The sequence below is a fragment of the Epinephelus moara genome, chromosome 6 (genome assembly GCF_006386435.1).
Source record: "Epinephelus moara isolate mb chromosome 6, YSFRI_EMoa_1.0, whole genome shotgun sequence".
NCBI classification, from domain to species: domain Eukaryota; kingdom Metazoa; phylum Chordata; class Actinopteri; order Perciformes; family Serranidae; genus Epinephelus; species Epinephelus moara.
The window spans coordinates 38,262,981-38,282,133 of record NC_065511.1 but is presented as its reverse complement, the minus strand read 5'-3'; the positions used below and the strand labels follow the sequence as shown (position 1 = coordinate 38,282,133).

Genomic DNA, 19,153 nt, shown 5'->3' with positions numbered 1-19,153 from the left:
ACTTCCATGTTTCAGATGGTACGTCATGTTTGTAGTCGACCAATGAAGATGAGTTTACATATCACCTTGGGTTCGTCCTTCACCTTCTCAAAATGATCCCACACTTTGGATTTCCTGCCTTCCAGTCACGTCATGTAGACAGTTTCTGGTGTCATGTCAAAGACTGCAGGACTGTTTGCCCCCCCATCTAAACCACCCAAACTGCATTTTAACAGCAGACTTTGACACAACACCTGTATGCGTGCAGTGCTCCTCTTTTCAGCCCTCTACACATTCACTGTAGATCACGCAGTGAGTTTGCATCCAATATTTACCTCTGAAATGTATAGGAGTAGAAGTATAGGGTAGCATAAACGGAAAATACTCAAGTACAGTACGTTCTCTATAATCGTAGTATTCTTTGCTCAGTCCAGAACAATACCAAGACAACACATATTCAGAGTCCTTCAAGTGGGCAGAAAAGGTATTGACCAAAATGTTGACCAAAGTGTATACTCTTCTGCTGCCTGTTGGTCAGTATGACCTTTAAGGACAGATTATAGCATGCTACACAGCGGTTTGCTGCTTAGACGCAATTAGCAACCACCAGCTGCTTACTAATGCAGGATAAACTTGGCAAACCTTAGCTGAAATTATTTTAATTAAAAAAAACAAGATCTTTCGTTAAACCAGCTTGATGGAGACACTGGCACCTGCAGGTAAAAAAATGAGCAGTTAGAAAGAAAGTCATCAAAGCCATATCTCCTTATTTGCATGGGAAACAACTCCTGATGATAGACCGCCACAAGAAAAAAGTCTTTTTGCACAGTGATTTATGATTAACGATGCTTGATACATCTGAGGGTAAAAAAAGTCAAGCTGCTTCAGTAAAAGAGCACTCTGCTTGAAACAATTTTGGCAGCGTAATCTATCATCAGGAGTTGCTGTCCTCCCCATGCATGTATCCCACACAGACGTGGGGACAGCAACTCCTGTGTCATCCAGCCCTTTTTAGTGAGTGCACTGTCCCAGACTATCCCAGAGGCCTTGAAAGTAGCCTTGAATATGATGAGACTCAAAGCCACTTCAGCCTTACAGAGACAGAAATCCACCAGCACCAGCAGACATGTGGAGTCACCTCTCCCAAAGCGATTCTGCTGATCTCATGTCCCTCTGCTTTCCTCAGGGAGGAGCAAGAAGAAAGACAAGTGCAAGAACACGCAAATGTACCCTCTGAGTGAGACCCAGTACTGCCCCTGTGACAAGTACAACGCTCAGCCAGTGGGGAACTGGTCAGACTGTATCCTGCCTGAGGGGGGCAGAGTGGAGAGCATCCTGGGGATGAAGGTTCAGGGAGACATCAAAGAGTGTGGACAGGGCTACCGCTACCAGGCCATGGTGTGCTACGACCAGGACAGCAGGCTGGTGGAGACCTCACGCTGCAACAGCCATGGTGAGTACATGTGCCTGTGTGTTAGAGTTGAATCCCCCAAAATTTAAAAACCTGTATCTCTAGAAATATCAGGCCATGCTGAAAGTTTTGGTCCTATTAGTTCAGGTTTCGTTGAAGCAGAGTAGGGATGTCTGGCACAATTTCACCTACTTCTTATGTGCATGGATAAGGGAGAAAGTCTGAAGAGGTTGAAACTTGGATGGCCCCGATAAAGGCCACAAGCCAAAATGCGTAGGTCTGACAGTGAACTTCATTTGCTCAGGTTTTGACATATCTGCTTCTGAGCCACCGCTCTAATCCCATCGAGGTGAATGGGTTTTTGTTTGTGTTACTCACAGCATTGAAAAAGTAAACACAAAAATAGTTTATTGAGCTGCTGATAGTGCATCATGTATGTTTATTATACACACTGTGTTATGAGAGTCACACCAACAGCACACTTGGAATGCTAATTTTGTCATTCAAAGCTTAGAGTTTGAGTCTTTGGCTCTAGTTTTGGGCTATTTAACTACTGGTGCAAAAATTTGATCATACTGAAGATTTTGAGGTCATTAGCCTTAGAGCTGAGAGACATTACCTGAAATCAATATCAGGATTAATTGGGCCATTTACCTCAGTAACGAGCTAAACAGTATTTTATTAAATACACCTTTGCATGAGATCCTGCATCTTTACAATGTAGCTCTCATGGATTTTTCTGTACAGATCAATGAACAGAAACTCGTGGATTATGACTGAGTAAGTTTTATTTGACATTCAGTTGTTAAGAGCCCATTCAGGCACTGCAAAAGACAATCTAATTAAATGTAGACTCTGTCTCACATCTCATGAACTCGGTTCACGAGGAGCTGCAGCATCTGACTGTGTTAGAAATGAACCCACACAGCACAAACAGATTGGTTGTATTTTGAAGAAGTGAGCAGCAGTCTGTATGTAGGAATTAATTTCTTGAATATATCAATGAAAATGGGTCATTTAGAGCCTGTTATCAACATGCATCTTGTGTGATCTGATCACAAATGGACGGGGCTACATACAAGTGTAAATGACCACCAAGACGGGTTGTGCTCCGATCACTCATACCATTTGCTGCGATGTATCTGACCACATGTCTTTTGTAGTGTAAACTAGGGCTGCACAATTAATCTAATATTAATCGCAATCAGGATTTTGGCCTCCCACAATTGAATTAACAGGATCGACTGCAATACTGATGTTTGAGATGTGTGCTTTGCTCATAGAAAATTCCACTGCATATCAAATCAAGTGCTTCTTAACTAACAGCAGCCTCTACTTTTTAAGAACTGTCATACCACTATGAGTGCACTTTGTAGTGGCAGCCTGTGAAAGACTTTCCTGAATGGTGTAACCGCTGACGGGCAAAATGAAAATCATCCGTCATAGACCATCATTATCCGTTGTATGGACATAGGACAGAAAAATTCATATGCAAAGAGGGCTTGAGACGTTTCTGTGCCGCAGAGCAACAAAATTAACCTGTTTAACCATCTGAAAAAACACAGTCTGCAGCACGATGAATGCATGAACGCCAAGACGAATAACGTTGCAAATGTTACTGTACCGTTAAAGTTAATCCCTGTCTTTGTTCAGCGTCAGCTCAGACATTGATAACCTGACCTCCACCTTCCCACCACACTTGGGTTGTTTTTCAGATGTGTGCAGGAGGTGTGGATAGGCTAAAAGACGGTGTTTCATAACTCATTAAAATTTGCTGTGATCAATTTTGATTGGAATTTCTTTTTACTGAAAAAATAGTCCCTATGAAAACTGTTGACAGTGTGTTCTGTGGATTATTCAGAGTTACAGAGACACTGTTTATAGAATTGGCCTGGACAAATATGACTAAGAATATCTGTGTGGCTACATAACACCAGAGGTCAGTAAGAAAATGTCACAATGTGGGTCAGCTAATTTGTAAATTTTGGCCTGTGACCCGAGATAGAAGCAGCTCTGACAGAAACCTGTATTACAGCACAAAGGTCTTGAGACATTAATTTCCCTTCTCCAGCCTCAACTTCTTGGTTCCAGGTGAGAAATGTACTGTAGAACACTGGAATGCTGCAGATGCAAGAATAACTTTTTGTTCTGTTAAATATTCATCTGATGTGAAGGATTTTGTTTGTGCACATATGAAAGCCCCTCCTATGGAGGCTAGCGACTCATTTCGAATACTGAATTTCACATAAGGAGGCCTTTTTCTGGCACACTCCTGTCAGAATCATTTGTCTCCTCGTTGTAAGGTCTTATCTTAGATCCAAAATACTTCAAGCAAAGAATTCAGGCTCAGAAACTCGATGTGAAATTGCTGTGAAATAGAATGCGGGAGATGTTCAAATGAATACATCAGTGTTGTGCATATATAAACATGGTTTTAGTCTCCTTGTGTGAGTCACAGATTCAGATATGCGTCAGTTAATCTGGGTGTGGGTGTGACAAGGGCATGTCGTATGGATGGTGCTGTGTGTGTGTGTGTGTGTGTGTGTGTTTGTGTTTGTGTTGTCAGCTCCTGTGTATTTTTACACCTATGTGAATGTTTGTGAGTTTCTGTGTGCATCCATGCTTTCATCTTCAAGCATCATTGAGCTCAGACAAAAGAAATGTTCCTTGAGGTGCACGAAAAACAAAAACACAGTGACAAGGCTTGGCGATAGTACATGTGAATCTCAAAGATATCATTAAAATCTCTCTCTTATCCCTCTCATTCAGCCGCTACTCTCCTCCGTTCACTCTGCCACTCCCTCCTCCGTTTTCTGTGCCATTCTCTCCATCTCTGCCATCATCACTTTTAATCTTGATAGAGGAGGAGACATGGTCCTTCCACGACTCTGTGCTGACACAATGCCCTCGGCTGTGATGTCGATCAGGCAAACTGTGCCACTGTTATCTCTGTGTTCCACAGACATCAACAGAAAAAAGGGGATTATCATTAAAAGCGCACGTTGATCCACGCTTTGTGGTATTGCTCACTTTTCAGATTGCCTGGTTCCTCTATGAGCGAATATTACAAGGGAAGATAACGCTGTGTGCTGCTCTGAACAGTTCTCAACAAATGAGCGCTCTTATTCAGAGTTTGCTCAGTTGCCGCAAGTAATAATTCAACAATTGTGAACTGCAGAGAATAATCCATTGTAAAAGGATATTTGAAAGTTGTACTATTTTTTTTTTGTAACCATATAAATAAATAAAGAGGACCTATTATGCTCATTTTGAGGATCATACTCGTACTTAGATTTTTTACTGGAACATGTTGCCATGATTTAATTGTCCAAAAACACATTACTGTCCTCATACTGTCTGTGCTGGAGCCATTGATTTTAATAATAATACATACCTGATGCCAAGATGGTGCCTATTCGCTCCAGTGGCATTACTCACTTGGCACATACACCAAAAAAGTTTTCTAGCTTCTGGGTTCCACTGAATATGCACAGTAGTGTTTCTCCCGCTGGCCCCAATCACAGGTTCACGCTTGGCTCATTGACTTTACATTGTGATGATGTCATGGATTGTATAAATTGCTTGTCTCGGCTTTAGGAAAGTTTCACAAATATAAAACCAGCATGGCTCAAAAATTCTGAATAGAAAGATTCATAATTTTTTTTACAACGGTGGCCTATGGGCCACAGGGGATCTTTTCACTGCAATACCTCGAGTGGCCACTGGGAAAAAAATTGCTGCAAGGCTGAGCTACTTTCCTCAGGGCCATGCTGGAGTACCTGTATTCACCCTCTGTCTGAGACACTATTTTAGCACCTGTCTCTTGAAGCCCTCCTCCTGAAAAAGGTCGGCGTTTCTGGGTCTTCTGCATCTCAGCATTTTTCCATTGTCTTTGCAGCCACGATATGACTGTATTAGAAAATAGCTAGCTTTCTACAGGAACAAACAAAACAGGATTAAAAGCTTCACAACCAGACGTGTTCCAGCAGGAATCTGTTCCAAAATCTTGGAGAAATTAACATCAGCATCCAAAATTATCTGCTTCCCTGACATCAGCATGTAGCTACTTCTAGCAGTGTACTTGCAGCCAAGGAATGACTGTGTATAGTGGCACTTTTTCCCATTGAAAATTGTCAATAACTTATATGTATGTAACATCATAAATCTGTGTTTCGTCCACATGCAGCCTACCAACACTACACAGATGCCTGTGATCTGTGCTGTTTACAACTGTTCCAATTGATCAAATTGGGGAAAAACAAAGGCCACTTCAAGTCCCAAACAGCAGTAGGATGTAAAGAGGCAAAGTTTAAAAAAATCTCCAGAACAAAACAGAACAGTAATGTTAGCCTGACGGTGCTGAATCCATGTACAGAGTTGAAATATAAACGACGGTTATACTCAAGCAGATTTACTCACCCAGCTAAAAACAAGACAGCAGTTGTATCAGTCTTGGACCCAACTGCACACAAAATAGTTACAGTCCACTAGACTCTTGTTTGCTTTCATCGACTTGCCATGTAACTTTAGTAACTTTAGGAGATCTAGAGGACGAGGTGATTTGTAACAACAATCATGTCCACGCCGGGCAAATCAATCAAGTTGCGGGAAAAATAATTTTCTTCATTTTGTAAGGATCACATCAAACATGAGTTTTCTAACGGTATCTGCTGCCTGCTGGTTCATCCAACTCTATTTTGTGGTCACTTTCTTTTATTTGTAAACCACGCAGTATATGGATTTATCACCCCTGCCTTTAGTCTGAATTTTGCGCCTTATAATAGTCACCTAGTTGCAAACTATAAGCTATAAAGGCTTCAAAACCCAACTGGACATGTTCCAGTAGAAACATGATACGATTCCTGATATTTGCATGCACCCACACGCAGCAGTGTAGTCTATATGACATAAACAAGAAATCTGTCAAGAGCTGACGTCAGCTTTTAGCAAAAGTAGAAAAAAAACATTGGAAACAAAGTATTCAAAACAGTCTGAGTTTTTTGCTTACAGGGATTAATGCTGCAGTCACTTACCTCATTATTTGAAACTTTGGCCACATTTATTACGAACATCCGAGACTCTAAAATTATATATATGACAGGAAATAAGGAAAGAGCATAATAGGCCCACTTTAAAGTCAAGGCTGACTGCAGGGAGACTAATAATCAGCAGCACAAGAAGCAAGTAACATCCAAATGACAAAGTCCTGATTCTATTAGTTCCCAGCAATAATTGCAGTCAGCCACAAGAAGATCTAATTAGTGTGTTGTCATGTTCAATATCATCAAGGCCAAGTCGAGACTGAGGGGGTAGAGACTCAAGACCAAGCCACAGATTCACCAGCTCAGGAAAAAGACTGAAATTATTTTGGGCCTATTATTATAATGATGGTCTGAATCAACGTGGTATTCTCCCAGGAGAGTTTTCAATCTCATCTCACAAGAATTAAAAATAAAAAATGAACTACTCAACAAAAAATGTAAGTACTACTCTCAACAGTGTGCCAAAGGTCATGGTGTAGTCAGGAAAAATATTGTACTAAGTCCCCTCCTATGCCCTATATATATGTAATATTACTCATATATTCTTACATTTATGACTATAGGTGACCTGTCATGCTGTGACCTTTACCATGACCTAATATTACAGGATGGCTCAGGGGGGCCTTGGCCTTGTCTTAGTGGGGGTGTGGTAAAGGAGGAGGGAATGCAGTCACTCTGGGGAGCCATGAAGGGTAAAGCCTTAAGGGCAAGCATCTTGCTGAGGACCTGTGAACTTGAGCAGTACTGCAGAGAACAGATTTGTTGGTGCATGACGACCCATATTTGTAATAACACACTGAGAGCCTGTGCCGTATAATTGAGCTTATGCTGTTTCGAGTGTTGCAGCATGTAGGCAGTGTGCTGTGAAGGTTTGAGGACTAAAGGCGGTGTCTGTTAAGGTTAGTAATGTCCATCAGGGTCCTTCCAGCCTATGGCAACTCTCTCTTATTCCTTTATCCTGAGCATAGAGCCTCCATAGTTATTTTCAGAACGCCCAGGGATTAGGCTGTCCCCGTTGCCTTGGAGATGATTGTGGTGCAGGGGGTGTAACAGGTCAAACTCAGGCTGTAATGTTGGATGATTCCAGCCAAAAGGTTTGTGTAAAGCTTCTCGGGCCACCCACCCATAGAGCGGATGAAATTTGGTTTCAGAGGCCAACACTATGGTGACTCAGCCGGACTTTATTCCTGGCTGGATGGACAGAAATAAACGGTGGGTGCATCTGCTATCAGGGTGTCCCAGGGGCCCAGCATACTTATGGATTGTTGCAAGTGCAAAAAGAGAATAAAAATATTTGTGGAAAGTCTCGTTATTATTTGCAGTGGCTTCAAAAGCATCAGTCCAGCAGAGTATAATCTCATGTGCATGCATATTGCTTCTGTATTTAATAGGGCTGACCCCGACTAAGAATTTTCCAAGTCAACCAATAGTCGTCATTTAGAGCCATTAGTCGACTAGCTGTTTGGGTTTTTACGATATTACACACTGAGCGAGCCGCCTGTTAATGACGCTGTGGGCTAATGGGCATGTAGCTACTTCCATGTTTCAGATGATACGTCATGTTTGTAGTCGACCAATGAAGATGAGTTTACATATCACCTTGGGTTCGTCCTTCACCTTCTCAAAATGATCCCACACTTTGGATTTCCTGCCTGACATGTTGTTAACTAGCCTGTGGAATAACCGCAGGTACCAGCCCTGGAAATTAACCTGACTCCTGTCTGACTGCTGAGCGTGGCCGCTTCCTGTGTCTGTCCTTTCAAATTAAATTCCCACATGGTCCAGTCAGATAGGTTTTGATGTAATTTGACAAGGCGCAAAGTTTCATGTATGGTCAACTATGAGGGGGCAGCCCTAATATTTTAAACTATATTTTCCTCTTGTTGTTGGTTTAATTGATAGTGGTTATCAGGAACAAATTGGGCCCTCATCCACACCCACTCCAGCACCACCACCAACACCACCACCCAATCACCCACCAACCCTTAGCTCCAGTACCAATACAGGTGACTTCAAATAAGCTCTTATCCACAGAGATGGAGTCTCCTACAATTTTTTCAAATCCGGTGTTATAGATCCGTCCAGGCCTTGCTCTGTTTTGCATACACAAACTAATCTGATTGCAAAGTACAAAAGGTCAAGTCATTTATTTCAGGACAAAATTTTTCTTTCAAATAAAACTATGACAGTTGTGTTCCTCCTTTTATCTTAAAACAGTGCAAGAAAAAATGTCCTCTGATGGATGTTTAGAGAAAAGTAAAATAGTAAAACATTGACTGAAGAAAATCCTGCAAGGCATTGAATCATAACATCAAATCATTAACAAACAGATAGATTAATGTGTTAATTTGTGCAATTCCAGAACTGTTTAGGCACCACAGTATGCAGAAATCTTCAAACACACCATTATGAAAAATGGCAATGACACTTTTTCACTCCCCAAAACTTGGCCTAACTTTGAAGCGCTATTTAGCCCCTTTCCAACAAGATAGCTTGAAATCGTACCGGTGGATGCTGTAGGTTGTGTAGTTCCTAGGGCTGCTCGATTAATCGAATTTTAATCTAGATTACGATTTGGGCTTTCAACGATTATGAAAACAAAATAATCGACATAAAACGATTATGCGCTTCTTGTCAGTTGACTCTCGTTGTCTTGTGTTGCAAATCAAATGCACCCGGAAGCCGCGCATGCGCAATACCTCCCCCTCCCCTCCTCTCCTCNCCGGAAGCCGCGCATGCGCGAATAATGCGAGGGGCAGGTGATCGCGGAAGGTTTCAAAACCAGCATGGGGAAAATGGCAGAGGGAGAGCGAGAGAGGTTAGTCTGTGTGTGTGTGTGTGTGTGTGTGTGTGTGTGTGTGTGTGTGTGCATGGGCACGTGTCTGTGTGTGTTTGTATGTGTGTGCGCATCGGGGCCGAACTCGGCCGTGCGAGATAGAGAGAGCAGAGGAGAATTTTAAACGCGCATGAAGAGACAGAAATGACATGCCGTCGTGTAAACAATATAAGTCATCACGTGCGCCGCATTATTGTTTGCATAATTGTGATTTCAATTTTGATCAAAATAATCGTGATTATTATTTTTTCCATCATCGAGCAGCCCTAGTAGTTCCATATGATACCAGTATCTTTACTCTAACTCTAAAAGTGAGCCTGCTACAGCAGGTTTGATTTGCTAGACTGCCCAGCTCCTCACCTTTGCCATGTTCAGCTTCTGGTTGTCGTACATGGTGCAGTTGAAACTTGACTGCACCATTTTCATAACAACTGTTAGTGATAACAATGCATGTATTTACTATGTAAACTCATTTAAATTATATTGTCAGTAATACAAGTGGCGGGCTGTTGGTCATATAAAAATCATGTTTGCTCTTTGTAGCATTACAGTGCACACAAGAATGTTTTACAGGTGAAGAAAAAAAAACAAACAAACCTGAATTAAATATTCTGACAATGAGAAACACACATCAGTGTAATAAACTGCACTGTCTCATATCAGGGCCCACACTGGTCACTCATGTCAAAAGAAAACACATTGACCGTCTTATTTGTCTGGACAGCTTCTTAAAAACTGAAAACAGATATGATTGTGTCAGAAAGTTTCTGGGAGGAATGCCAAAGTTTCGCATGAGTTACGGAGCTTCAGGGAATTTAGCAAATGGATCACTGTGCAGGTGATCAATCTTGTGCGCTTTTATATTTGCCATATTATGTGGTTGTCTTCTGTTTCTGCATTAATTCATCACCTACAGGTCTTTTTCAACATGATAGGAATGCTGGTGGGTTCCTGAATGTGCAAAGAGAAAATAACAGCAGAGCATTACCGTGCTGTGAATAATGGCAAAGCACAGGTTAAGCTAACATGCTTAGGGTTACTTATGTTCAGAGCAAAATGTTGATATATTTTGGCTGTTGTTGGAAAGCTCGTCCATGTCCAGAGGCAGTCCAATTAACACTTGGAACTCCAAGAGCTGGCTGGGCAGTGAAATTGTTAACATCTTGGGTGAAGTTGAGCCGTCAGCAGTTACAGCTGCTTTGGGAATTACAGCAGGAGCTTTTTCCAGGTTACAAGTTGACTTCCAAAGGCAAAAAAGGAGTGATCTGCTACCTGGACTCAACCCAAAAAGCTCCCAGAGAGCTTGGCAAGACACATAACAAGTTTATATCAGTTGAACTACGAGTGAACCGCAGGCTGAGGTGCTGCAGCATTTGCACTGTGAGTGAACTTAAAGTGACGTGTCAGTGATTTAGAATGACTGGACTCGACTTGAGGGCTTACAGTCGGGGGGCAGAGGTGATGAGGATTATTTCAGAGGCCATGCTCAAGTCAGCAAGGTGTTGATGTGGAGATGCTGATCTGGTCTCAGGGGCAGCAGAGTGGAAGGAGGTCAGGTGGATGTGTGTGTGTGTGTGTGTGTGTGTGTGTGTGTGTGTGTGTGTGTGCGTGCCTGTGTATTAAAGCTGGGCAATATCTCAATATTATATATATATAATGATATGAGACTAGGGATTAGACGATATACAATTTATTGTTGATTGCAAAAAAAAAAAACTCTGAATAGGTTGATCGTATTGAATTACCATTATGGGGATAATCACAAATATTGTGTCTAGCAGCAGCCAATATTAATATCCAGCTGTTTGGTGAAAAATATATTTTAATTTCCTCCATACTGCCCAGCCCTAGTGTGTGACTGTGTGTGTTTGGATGTGATCATTATGTCACTGCGCATTTAGTTTAGGCCAAAGTGCTGCCAGGACTCTCATGTCCTGACTGGATTAAGCAGACTTTATTTTTTAAATCATATTAGCTGTAAGAAATCTTACTGCTCTGGTTTGGGTCAGTGTAGTTTTGGGCAGCAACTCATTGCCCACTACAGTTGAAGGATGATTTTACCAAGGTCGCTCTCCAACTGCCCTCTTCAGCTGAGCCAAGTTTTAACCCTGTGTTTAAGCACCAATCATTCATCATCCTAAAGTGTGTCTAAACAAGAGGTCACCATCTTTGGCAGCAGCGGCCTGCAGCTGTGCTCAAAGAGGGTAACTGAAAACAGAAACAAAGCAAGTGTGAGATTTTTTTTAATTGTAAGAGGACTCAGGCTTACACACCCTTTCTTTGCAATGCTAAGGCTGCATTCAGACCAACGTATGCACTGCATCAAGTTACAGAAATAGCTTCCTTGTTAATATTTATTAAACCACTGTAGGGGCTCTGTGAAAAAAAATCAGGGTTATCCAGGGATGGAGTAACCTTTAAGTCCCAAGTTAATGTGGTGAAAAATCAAGCAAGACAATTCAATTCATTGCTCCGGTTAAACAAGTCACAAGTCATGTTGTATGAAGTTCTGATGGTCTGGTCAAACGTTAGCTTTCTAGCTAAGGTTTGAGTAGCCAAAAGGTTAGCTAAAATCACACATTCATGTACCTTTCTTTGTGTGTTTTAGTGACGAATGAAGTTGGATGTTGTGGTGGCAGTGACATAGATTTTTTAATTGCTAACCTTGTATACTGCTGATATTTCTACTGCAGTCATCAACAACATAATCATGAAATTTAATGTAATTATTTTTTAACTAGCCCCCTCAATGATAGCTGTCTCCTGTATTGGCCTCTGACACATCCTATTAGGTTGCCCACTTTGTGTACACTGCACTCAAAATTGCCCAATAATGCCTCAAAGACACAACCTAACTTCTCAATATCTAGGAAGATGCAAATATTTAACAAAAAGTCAAGTATTTTGGAGTCATCTGTTCCAAGTCAAGTCATGAATACCAGATCAAAGTCAAGTCTCAAGCCCTGAAATCTGGGACTAAAGTCTGACTCGAGTCAAGTCATGTGATCAGTGTTTTGACAAATACGTTGAAGCTAGCTCAACCTTTGTTGCAACGACATCAAGCAACTTCGTAGATTCCTGATAGATTACTCTGGAGTGAATTCTACTTTTAACCTTATAGTCAATCAGAATATAGCACTGTCTCTGGACTATGGGGGACAGGGACACCCCCACCCAGGGCTCTAATCAGGGGCCCTGGTTAGCATTATCGCCTCACAGCAAGAGGGGCCCTGGTTAAAAGTAGAATTCACTCCAGAGAAATCTGTCAGGAATCTACCAAGTTGCTCAGGCCGCCTGACAACTTTCCAGAGATGCACGATCTTGTCTTGTTGTATTATTAGCTGTAGTGCCATGTCTTGGTGTCTGATAAACCTTAAAATGTGTGGGTGTGTTACTCCAACTGAACTTTCTGAATTGTATTTTAACTTCTCAATAGTACTTTTAGCAACACGCCCACACCACACAGCTGAATGTGTTATTTATTTCTGTATTTATTTATTTGAATGCAGTGCTATTTTTGGTCTGAACATGGCCTGACACGTTCGAGCTTTGGGTATGAGCTTGTTCAAATCAGTTGTGGGACAAACTTTCTGACTCTCCCCTCTAGTTATCCTCCATTTGCTCCAGCAGAGCTCAGTGGCCAGCAGTGGATAGGTGTTGTTGATGATAATGATGATGGTGCCACAGAAGAGCATTTTTTCTCAGCAAGACTTTTCCCAGGTTGAAAAAGTGAGAGAATTACTCACATATACATCAACAAAATTGATTTTAAAGGACTGACAAGTCTCTGTGGGATTCCTCTGAAACGTTTTATCTAAAAATCGTGGGAAGTGTGTTTTCAGCAAACCCGTCAGTCAACGTAGCACCACATGTCTCTCACTAAAGAGCAAGGCAGTCTGAACGAGCGCACATCAGAAAGAGGAAGTGGTTAGGTACCCAGTGAGACACTCCACTTTGCCAGCTCATTCACCTCATCGATTTTCTTAATCAAAGGCTAAACTGATTTACAGGCCAGTGCTGTTACACAAGTCTAAAAATATATTAGATTCCACCTACTAAACAGACTTTCTGGGAGCAAGTGAAAAAAAAAATCTATGGAAAAAAAATGTTGTAATGACCACAGCCAAAAGTTCAAAGTAGTATTATCTTTTCAACATATTTCAATGAACCTTGGCTTGTGTGCACTGGCTAAAGCAGAGGAAATCAAAGCCCAGAGATGGTGAAAGAGCCAGAAAAACATGAGTAACAAGCAGCGAGAGATTCTCAACAACCAGCCCTGTTGACTGTGTCATGACGCTGTGAGCCAAGGAAAAATAGATTGAAATAATGAAGCTTACTGCCAGGCCCAACCACTGCTTTGGTAGATTTTGTAGACTTTTATATAACAGCCCATGAAATTGTGCCTTTGAATGTGGACCCTGTTTTTATTCCACTGGGCCAGAAAATCAATAAGTGCATTTAGATTAGTTTGTGAAGTATCGGTTAATAGTTTGCTCTTACAGCTGGGTATTTTTCCCCATCTAGCATTTAAAGAGTTCTTGAACTTTAATACGTGTTTGTTAGATCGAAAAGAAAAACTAACCTTTGGGAATTAGGACAAATGTAGTTTCATACTAGATAATGAAAACAAAATTCTTCTGAGGGATACAAGGACCAGCCAAGACCATTTTTCTCTGAGGCAGTCATTCTCAACCTGGAGGCTGAGAGGCTGAGCTCCTGCTGGTGGCATACAGGGAGAACAAAGGTTTTATTTCAAAGCTAATGTCTTGTGATTTAATTTTCTGGTGAATGCATTTCTCCTTTGAAATAATTAATAACAGACCACAGTGCGCTGTTGAGTAATTCACTGAAACAGACTGAAAAGTAGCAAATCGTCATTTTGTCTTTCAGTTTTTCTTCTGTGGTATGTATGTACAAATAATCATCCTTTTTCACCCTACAGGTACCAAGCCAAAAACTCAAACCTCATAAAGATGCAAAACACCTCCTTTATTTGTCCTTCTTTTAGGTTATATCGAGGAGGCATGCATCATCCCCTGTCCCTCAGACTGTAAACTCAGTGAATGGTCCAACTGGTCACGTTGCAGCAAGTCCTGTGGCAGCGGAGTCAAAGTTCGCTCCAAATGGCTTCGAGAGAAACCATACAACGGTGGCCGGCCGTGTCCCAAACTGGACCACGTCAACCAGGTACAGACACTGAAACTGTTGCTGTGTCTCAAATCAGATACATCAGTTAGTGAAACTAAGATGTAGTACACTGTGTACACTATGCATTCACCTGTGCAGTGCACAGATTTTGCTGGGGTAGTTGTGTCTCAAATCAAACATGGCCATTGCACACTTACCTCACCGTAAATGATGATGACATGACTTAACAGCTTTCCTTCTGCTCGGCAAATTGCAACCAGGGCGGAGCATTATTGGTAACATTTGACTAAGCGGCAGTCTCCAACATGAGATTGAGAGAGTGGGCGCTGCTCGTGTAGCGACCGGCAGGAGGGTGAAGTTGAAGTTGATGGTAGTGTCAAAAACTGCAGTTCCTCTAATGGCCACTTGAGGCTGGCTCCAAAAACAAGTCAGTCCTCACAGACCCCATGTTGATGATACAAAAAACAGCCTTGGTCGCTATAGCTAATTTCCCCATTCATGACAACTATATGGGGGCCCTTTCTGCTATGTACGCAACATGGCGACCATTAAGGGTGAGAAGTGTCCAGTGTGCCACATTCAACTTTTGACCATTATGTGCACCATCCAGGCACTTTTCCTGCACTACATTTTGGCATATCTCTCACTGTAAACTCATTTATGCACTCAAAACAGCAAGTGTTAGTGCAGAAGTATCGGATTTGAGACACAGCATTAACCTCAGGATCAGATTTGAAGTCTGAATTGAGATAATTAAGATAAAAACCTGAACAAAAAGCTGGTTTCCTGCTTACCACTGAACCCTGAATATTTATGACCTGTGCTACAATATATTTATACTCCTTACAAGTGTGATACACATTATCCAACACTTGAGAGAGAAAGAGAGAGAGAAAGAAATTAATTATTAACGAATAATAAGCTTGAGTCTGCAGAGCTTTCCTTTACCTTCTCCTCATTATTGCTGCACTCATTTTTTGCTGAGCAGCGACAGTGCAAAAAAGCAATGGGTTCTATAAATGGATCCCATCCACCATGTTAATGCCCCAACGTGTGCCAGTTGATTCCTTAAGGTTTCCATGATTTGCAAAAATGAAATGCTTTCCAGGCCCATGAGTATCAGCAGATGCAGATTAAGGTTGTGTTGATCTACGCCTGGCAGTGTGTGTGTGTGTGTGTATCTGCTAAGTTCACACAGGTATTTATGCCAGAGGCTTTTCTGATTATGTCCTCTCGAATGTTGCATTAATCATAGGTTCTGCACTATATGAACAGTTGGCATGTGCTCATTAATCCGTCTGTCTCCTTTTAATCCACCCCAATGCTCGCTGGATATGACTCACTGCTGCAGGCCCAGGTAAGAGCTGCTTTCCTCAGCTATTTGTAAATGTAGTCGCAGATGTTAAGTGCCACCGATGTCACTGGGTCACTGTCAGATAGATGTAAACAGTCAACACTATCCTCACTGTAAGTAAACAAGGTACTATCAGATTGGAGTTTTATTTATACAGACATTTTTCAGAGGCAGAGCTGCTCTGAGGGCAGAAATAATCTCGTTGGCTGAGTTAAACCTCAGAAAGCTGAGCCACAGAATCACTGTGTATTAGGCAAAACTTAACTGACAAACTTACAGGGCTAAGAGGAAATACTTACAGCAGTATAGATTATAGAGGCCACATTTTCCTAGAGCATGTTGATTCTAATCATGAGTTGGCTCAACTCAGAACTATCAATCTGCTACCTTGCTGCTGTATCTACTTTAAATCATATTGAGAACACGTTAAGCACGTAAATAAGGTTATTCTGTCCTCAGGTGTATGAGGTGGTGCCGTGTCAGAGCGACTGTAATCAGTATGTGTGGGTGGCCGAGCCGTGGAGCGTGTGGAAAGTCAGCAACGTGGACTTAAAAGAGAACTGCGGCGAGGGAGTCCAGACCAGAAAAGTCAGGTACCTATCAAGCTGTCTGTCCCACTGTGTGTCAACATTGATATTGTTTAAACACATTAGCAGATGCATAACTTTTAAAGGCAGTGTTCATTAATGCTGCACTGATTAGCTGATGTCAGTCAACAAAATTAATCAACAAAAATGCACATAATTAATTGCTCTTTCAATTATTTGTATATATAAAATGTAAAAAATGTGCTTATAAATGTTAAGATGTGCTGCTTTTTAATTGAAGTTGGGTTAGGGGTTTGATCTTTGATCAGTCAAAACAAGCAGAATGAAGACGCCACTTTGGGCTTTCAGAATGAGCAATGGGCACTTTTTAGCTCAGTTTTTTTTTTAGGGATGCACAAATTATGAAATTCTGGTTTCTTACTGATACAGACGTTTAAAACTAGCTCTCCTCCTGCTGCTGTCAACATGGATTTGTTGTTCACAATGTAGCAGTATCAGGGGAAAAATAAGGTGCGTCCTCTGATCGTGTCGTCCTGACAGCGTCTGCGGAAAGGCAAGGCACGTTTATTTATACAGCACTTTTAAGCAACAAGGCAATTAAAAGTGCTGTACATAAAACATCAAAAGCATCAAGACAAGGTGCAAAAGAAACATGTTACAAAAATACATTTTAAAACAATTCATTAAAAAAACTAGGGAATAGAAAATAAGATGTTGAAATATAATAAGACAAGTATAAAATACAAGAATAAAAGTTACAGTGCAGTGCAAGAAACTCATACATATTTGAGTTCATAAAAGGCAGTGGCAAACAGACAAGTCTTCAGCCTTGATCTAAATGAACTTGGCAGCAGACCTTGTTTTATTTCAGATATGCAGTGCATAAAAACTAAACTCGGCTTCTCCATGTTTAGTTTTAACTCTTGGTACACAAAGCAGAAGTCCTGAGAGGTCTGGATTGTTTATACTGTAGCAGAATATCAAGAAATGTATTTTGGCCCTAAACCATTAACAGCTTTATAACCCAACAGTCGTATTTTGAAATCAATCCTCTGACAGCCAGGAATCTGGTGTAAAGACCTCAGAACCGGAGTGATGTGATTCACTTTCTTGGTCTTAGTAAGGACTCGAGCAGCAGCAGTGTTCTGAATCAGCTGATCAGTTTTTGAGTTGGAGACATTAGTCCTTTTATCCTTGATATGTTCTAAAGGTGATGGTTGGCTGACTTTGTAACTGTCTTAATGGGGCTATTAAAATTCATATCTGAAATTTAAATTTGAAATTGTGGCACATCCAATTGTTGATTTGTTCAGCGCACTCAGTCAGCGCTTGTATTGGACCATAGTCCCCTGGTGGTATGTTTATGTAAATGTGTGTGTCATCTGCATAACTATGGTAACATATTTATTGTTTTCCATAATCTGAGCCAGTGGAAGCATGTAGATGTTAAACAGAAGAGGACCCAACACAGAGCTTAGAGGAACTCCACCCATCCTCCCTGTAATAATCGAGTCCAATCAAGCTCTTTATGATTGTCGGTCAGTGCTCAGATGGCTGATGTATAATCATGGTGTTGAAAACCAATGACCTCAGTTCACCATATTGGTGAATAAGTGGCAGTCCCCCTTCCTCTTTATCTTGTCTGCTCTGCTGGAGTGTTTGGAGGAAAACATTAAAAGAATTGTGGTTGCGACAGTTGAGGAAAGTCAAGATTCAGTTAAAAATAAACAACACATGCAGCAAAATAACAGCTTTTGCACTGTATGTATTTAGGAATTATAAAATTTTAGATGCATTTACTGTGAAACAGACGTTACAGTGTCCTTTGCTTTGGTGCTGTGACGTGTTTCCCAGTGAAACAGAATATTTGAGCGATGTACAGTTTTAAGAGGGATGTATATAAAAACCTTTGCAATTTATTGGACTACTAATAATGGGCAGGCTCAACTCAGCTTTATGTATAAAGCACTTTTCATACATGTGTGCAGCCGAAAGTGCTTCACATAGCAAAATCAAAACAACACAAGACAAAAAAAAAATAAAGGATAACATTAACAACTATACATAAGGTTATCCAAGAAGATGTATCTTTAAATTCAATAAATGTAAAGCTTGTATACTGAAATAAAATTACATAAACACCAAGGATGAAATAAAGTAAAAACGAATGATTAAAACTTAAAATTAAGACTGTAATATTACTCCCAATTAAAAGCCAGATTAAAAAGGTCTTTATGTGTGATATGGAGTTTCTGCAAAGTGGACTGTCGGCTCCACACACTCCTCTCTCATCACTAAATCAGGAGGACGAGGGTGAGATGAATAAGCCACCCTATTGACAGAAATTGATATCAAAACACGCATCTCTTCTTATCTCTCTCCATGTCACCCTGTCAGCTGCTGCAACCCACAAATGGTGAAGTTAAATTTTATATGACCGGTGTGGCTGGCTAGTGGCCCGAAGTCTCATTTGATTGAATGAACTTTTGTAAACACCTCTGGGTGCAGGATGAGTCATCAAACATTTGAAATCATTTTCCCTGGTTTTACAGGAAGAGAAGAGATGGGGTTTTTGATGTCAAAATACTCTGACGCTGATTTTTGGACATATATTATATATATAACAAGAGATAAATGATCTATTAACACTGGGACACAGGTATGAAACCGGGAACATGTATTTTTCATTTCACTGTGTCTTTAAATCATTAAATAAATGTTAAAAGAAAGGTGTAATTTACTTTCAGGTATTAAATTCAGTCAGTGTGTGTTCATCCTGCTGCTGTCATTTGTTTACTGAGCAACACAAACTCTACTCGGCCCTCTAGAGGGCCG

At 41.0% G+C, this 19,153-nt stretch overlaps 1 protein-coding gene across 1 annotated transcript in view; it reads left to right on the top strand.

Moving 5' to 3' along the window:
* LOC126391922 (thrombospondin type-1 domain-containing protein 7A) overlaps nt 1-19,153 on the top strand; it is a 293,064-nt gene that overhangs the window by 226,145 nt on the left and 47,766 nt on the right. The window contains exons 15-18 of the mRNA XM_050046936.1: nt 1,166-1,432; nt 14,277-14,455; nt 15,768-15,773; nt 16,230-16,363. Of these exons, the coding sequence (XP_049902893.1) occupies nt 1,166-1,432; nt 14,277-14,455; nt 15,768-15,773; nt 16,230-16,363 (586 nt within the window). The remainder of the gene's footprint in view (nt 1-1,165; nt 1,433-14,276; nt 14,456-15,767; nt 15,774-16,229; nt 16,364-19,153) is intronic.